The sequence below is a fragment of the Electrophorus electricus genome, chromosome 13 (genome assembly GCF_041902795.1).
Source record: "Electrophorus electricus isolate QZ-2024a chromosome 13, ASM4190279v1, whole genome shotgun sequence".
Lineage (NCBI taxonomy): Eukaryota > Metazoa > Chordata > Actinopteri > Gymnotiformes > Gymnotidae > Electrophorus > Electrophorus electricus.
Window position 1 is genome coordinate 1,065,001 of NC_137509.1, and position 5,000 is coordinate 1,070,000.

The window sequence follows — 5,000 nt, forward strand, 5'->3', positions numbered from 1 at the left end:
CTGTCACAGAGGGTGTTAAAGATGCGGACACACAGTGGAAGAGGTGGCCACAGAGGCAGGACCCAGACCCTACAATACCTTCCTCACAACCACAGGACTGCACACAAGCAGCCTGTCTGAGCAGGGCAGAGTCTGGACAGTGTCTCGACAGTGTCTCTGGAGTCTGGACAGCATCTCTGGAGTCAGGAAGTTATTTTCCTTGTATGGCTTACAGGACGACTGGGAGGGACAGAGGTTTTCTACATTAATCAGAAGGAGGAGCTCTACTGCGTCCACACAACCCTGATGTTTAGTAAATAGTGTTTGCTGTCTCTTTTCGAGGGGCAAAATCAATACATATTAATAGAATAGAGTGTAAAAAACATAAACATGCATATATAGGAATGTACACAATCATACAAGTGAGTTGCTCACATCATGGTCATTTAATGGGATTTTATTTATATTACAAACAATAAATAAACAAATAAGATACATTTTATTAAAGAAAAACAAGGATTCTGTTTAGCCCTTTGGCATCTGAAGGTTAAAGGAGCAAAGACGTATGAATTAATACAAGAGAGCTGTGTTTAGGAGAGCTGTGTTTAAAAGAACTGTGTTAGGAGAACTGTGTTTAGAAGAGCTGTGTTTGAGAGCTGTGTTTGGGAGAGCTGTGTTTAGGAGAGCTGTGTTTAAAAGAACTGTGTTAGGAGAACTGTTTAAAAGAGCTGTGTTTGAGAGCTGTGTTTGGGAGAGCTGTGTTTAGGAGAGCTGTGTTTGAGAGCTGCGTTTAGGAGAGCTGTGTTTAGGAGAGCTGTGTTTAGAAGAGCTGTGTTTAGGAGAGCTGTGTTTAGAAGAGCTGTGTTTGAGAGCTGTGTTTAGGAGAGCTGTGTTTAAAAGAACTGCTCTGTTTGTGTGTTTAAGAGAGCTGTTTAAGACAGCTGTGTTTAGGAGAGCTGTGTTTAAGAGAGCTGTGTTTAGGAGAGCTGTGTTTAAGACCATGTTCAGCAGCTCCTGTTGCAGGGGGCACATGTGGAATAAATTATTTATTACTTCTCAAAACCAACAGACAAACACACACTGACAGAGAGACAGACACACACACACACACACAGCCATAATTATGCGTGTCAGCTACTGCACAAACAGACACATACACAGGTGGACAGACATAGACAGGCTGACTGAAACACAGACAGGCAGACTGACATAAAAAGATATACAGATACACACAAGCAAACAGATGAACACACAGGCAGAAAGACAAACACGCCTACAGACAGGCAGATGCACAGAGAGATAGACAGGCAGCTAAGGCCATGTCTGCTTCCTGTCTGTCCTTGTAGTGTGACACATTTCTTCTCACGGTTACTTGCAGACCCCTGTGTGGTAGCCTCAGACCCCTGTGTGGTAGCCTCAGACCCCTGTGTGGTAGCCTCAGACCCCTGTGTGGTAGCCTCAGACCCCTGTGTGGTAGCCTCAGTGCTTCCACTGTAGCCAGTGCTTCACTCATAGACATGTCAGCCTCAGTAATTAGCTTTTATGGGATTGATAATCCCTCTGAGTTTTAGATGACATGTCTGTTCTTTAATAACTCACTTTATGAGGACAGTAAAGAGGCAGTTTTAGATACGTCTGGTTTTCACTGCCTCATGTGGAATTGCTTTTACCAGCAATTAAGGTTGTTCTAAACAATTATATCCATTTGCAGGCACAGTAATGGCTGTGTGGTGCTCACGCTAACAGTGGCCTTCAGTCACACTTCTTTGTCAAGCCTTCACTGAATGCAAATGCAGGGGCAAAATTAACAGAACTAGTCACTTCAGGAACACTACAGCAGTACAGGCAGTCACTACAGTAACACTACAGTACACAGTCACTACAGTAACACTATAGACACACAGTCACTACAGTAACACTTTAGACACACAGTCACTACACTAACACTATAGACACACAGTCACTACAGTAACACTATAGACACACAGTCACTACACTAACACTATAGACACACAGTCACTTCAGTAACACTACAATACACGCAATCACTTCAGTAACACTACAATACACGCAGTCACTTCATTAACACTGCAGCAGTAAACACAGTCACTTCAGGTGGGTTTGAACATTAGTGTTTATATAGAGTATAGTAGGTTTGACATTAGTGTTTATATAGAGTATAGTGTGTTTGACATTAGTGTTTATATAGAGTATAGTGGGTTTGACATTAGTGTTTATATAGAGTATAGTGTTTGACATTAGTGTTTATATAGAGTATAGTGGGTTTGACATTAGTGTTTATATAGAGTATAGTAGGTTTGACATTAGTGTTTATATAGAGTATAGTGTGTTTGACATTAGTGTTTATATAGAGTATAGTGTGTTTGACATTAGTGTTTATATAGAGTATAGAGTGTTTGACATTAGTGTTTATATGGAGTATAGTGTGTTTGACATTAGTGTTTATATAGAGTATAGTGGGTTTGACATTAGTGTTTATATAGAGTATAGTGGGTTTGACATTAGTGTTTATATAGAGTATAGTGGGTTTGACATTAGTGTTTATATAGAGTATAGTGGGTTTGACATTAGTGTTTATATAGAGTATAGTAGGTTTGACATTAGTGTTTATATAGAGTATAGTAGGTTTGACATTAGTGTTTATATAGAGTATAGTGTGTTTGACATTAGTGTTTATATAGAGTATAGTGTGTTTGACATTAGTGTTTATATGGAGTATAGTGTGTTTGACATTAGTGTTTATATAGAGTATAGTGTGTTTGACATTAGTGTTTATATAGAGTATAGTGGGTTTGACATTAGTGTTTATATAGAGTATAGTGGGTTTGACATTAGTGTTTATATAGAGTATAGTGGGTTTGACATTAGTGTTTATATAGAGTATAGTGGGTTTGACATTAGTGTTTATATAGAGTATAGTGGGTTTGACATTAGTGTTTATATAATGTAGTGAGGGGTTTATATACATGTTTATCAGGGGTTTGGTGTGTGTATTCTCACACACATCACAGACAAAAAAGCAGGAACAGATCGAAACTCAAATGTTGACTCAGATCGGTGTGCTTTCACCGAGTGTTGTATAGCCGAACACTTAGTGTGTCCCTGCCTTGAATTTTAAGGCTGTTTATGGTCATTCAGGCTTTGGCAGACATACAGGAGCATCAGTGTCATTTGGTGGACATCCTGTGTCTTTGAACCTTGCTGTTCAACCCTAAAAATTCAGTTAATGAAAGCAGGACCTTCACTGGTTTTTGAAACCACAAATGTTTTTGTTTCTGCGAAAAGTGAAGAAATTACGTAGAATGAGTGCTTGAATTTTACTGTCATTATTCAAATTAAGTCTGTGCAATATGGATGTCGTCCTAGTTATCTCTGTGGATGGCTTTTTGTTTCACTTATTTTATTTACTTGATAACACACACACACACATACACACACACACTCTCTCACACACACACTCTCACACACACACACATGCACATACACACACACTCTCACACGCACATACACACACATTCACACACACATTCACACACACACACACACACACACACACATTCACACATATACACATACACACACACACACACACACACACACACACACACTCAGGCTCTGTCCCTAGTTGCTGAGCTTCTCATCAATAAATGTGCTTGATTAGAGTGCTGCTTTCACTTTCACAGCTTTAATCATCCATATTACAGAATGAACATGCTCAGAGAGAGCGAGAGAGAGAGAGAGAGAGAGAGAGAGAGAGGATGGGAGAGAGGGAGGAGAGAGAGGCAGGAGAGAAGGAGGGAGTGAGAGAGGATGGGAGAGAGAGAGAGGAGCTGGGCATGTTGTGGTGGTTAAAGTAGCTGTGGTGTGTAGTGGGTGGAGTAGCTGTGGTGGGAGGTGTGGCTATAGTGTGTAATGGGTGTAGTGGGTGTTGTATTGGGAGTAGTGGGTATAATGTGTAGTGTGTAGTGTATATAATGTGGTGGGTGGTGTGGTGGGTGTAGTGAGTAATGGCAGTAGTGGGTGTGGTGGGTGGTGTGGTGGGTGTAGTGAGTAATGGCAGTAGTGGGTGTGGTGGGTGGTGTATTGAGAGTAGTGGCTATAATGTGGTGGGTGGTGTGAGTAGGCTGTGTCCTCATCCTCTTGTGTTCTCATCATCTTCTGAGGAGACACACAGTACAAAACAACAGTTGGCCTTTACACACAATAAGTCATTCTGATGACAGTCATAATACTTGGGTCATCCCCATCATATTCTGTTTGGCTAACTGGCTTAAATAAGTGAGGAAGTGCTTGTAGAGTATGTTAAAGGATCAATCCAAGACCAGCCAAATCTGACCACCAGTTATCTGGATACTTCAATCATGTTTTGCAGTCTGTTCGTAATGGGTTTTTGTGGTTAGTGTGCTATTAATCAACCTACCCAACATATCAAGCACTACCCAACATACCCATTTCTCCAAATGGCTCACATTATTTCAGCCCTTACCCTCTTTCTCTGTCTCTCTCTCTCTGTAGATGGATCATGACCCTAGGAATCCTGTCTACATCTCTGCTCAAGCTCCACTTCCATGCACGGTTTCAGATTTCTGGCAGGTGAGTCGCTCCGTGATGTATCATGTTTTTGTGCTATGTCAGCCTGACGGAGCTCAGCCAGCTGTGGTTGTGCTGTGCCATGATTCTTAAAACCAAAGTACTAAAAAAGTACTAAAAAAGTACTACAAGGGTAGATGTAGGATGAGCGTGTTTATTAATTATTAACTAAAACTAGATTTAAGAAGCATATATGTATTAGCTGTAGTTCTATTCTGATGATTCACTAGAGAAAGCCCAGGTTCCCACCTGACCAGAGGTGTGTCTGTGTTAAGCAGCATCTGCAGGACCAACAGCCAATCAGCCCACTGGCAGAAATTATAGCGTGGGAATGTTAGCTGGTAATGCTACCATATCTGGTCCGTGTCAGCTTAGGTACGAGATAACCAAGAAGTCTCTCATTATTTAGC

At 40.9% G+C, this 5,000-nt stretch overlaps 1 protein-coding gene across 1 annotated transcript in view; it reads left to right on the plus strand.

Annotated features, from left to right (window-relative positions):
* ptprn2 (protein tyrosine phosphatase receptor type N2) overlaps nucleotides 1-5,000 on the plus strand; it is a 227,339-nt gene that overhangs the window by 199,493 nt on the left and 22,846 nt on the right. Inside the window, exon 17 of the mRNA XM_035519848.2 lies at nucleotides 4,516-4,593. Coding sequence (XP_035375741.1) covers nucleotides 4,516-4,593 — 78 coding nt within the window. The remainder of the gene's footprint in view (nucleotides 1-4,515; nucleotides 4,594-5,000) is intronic.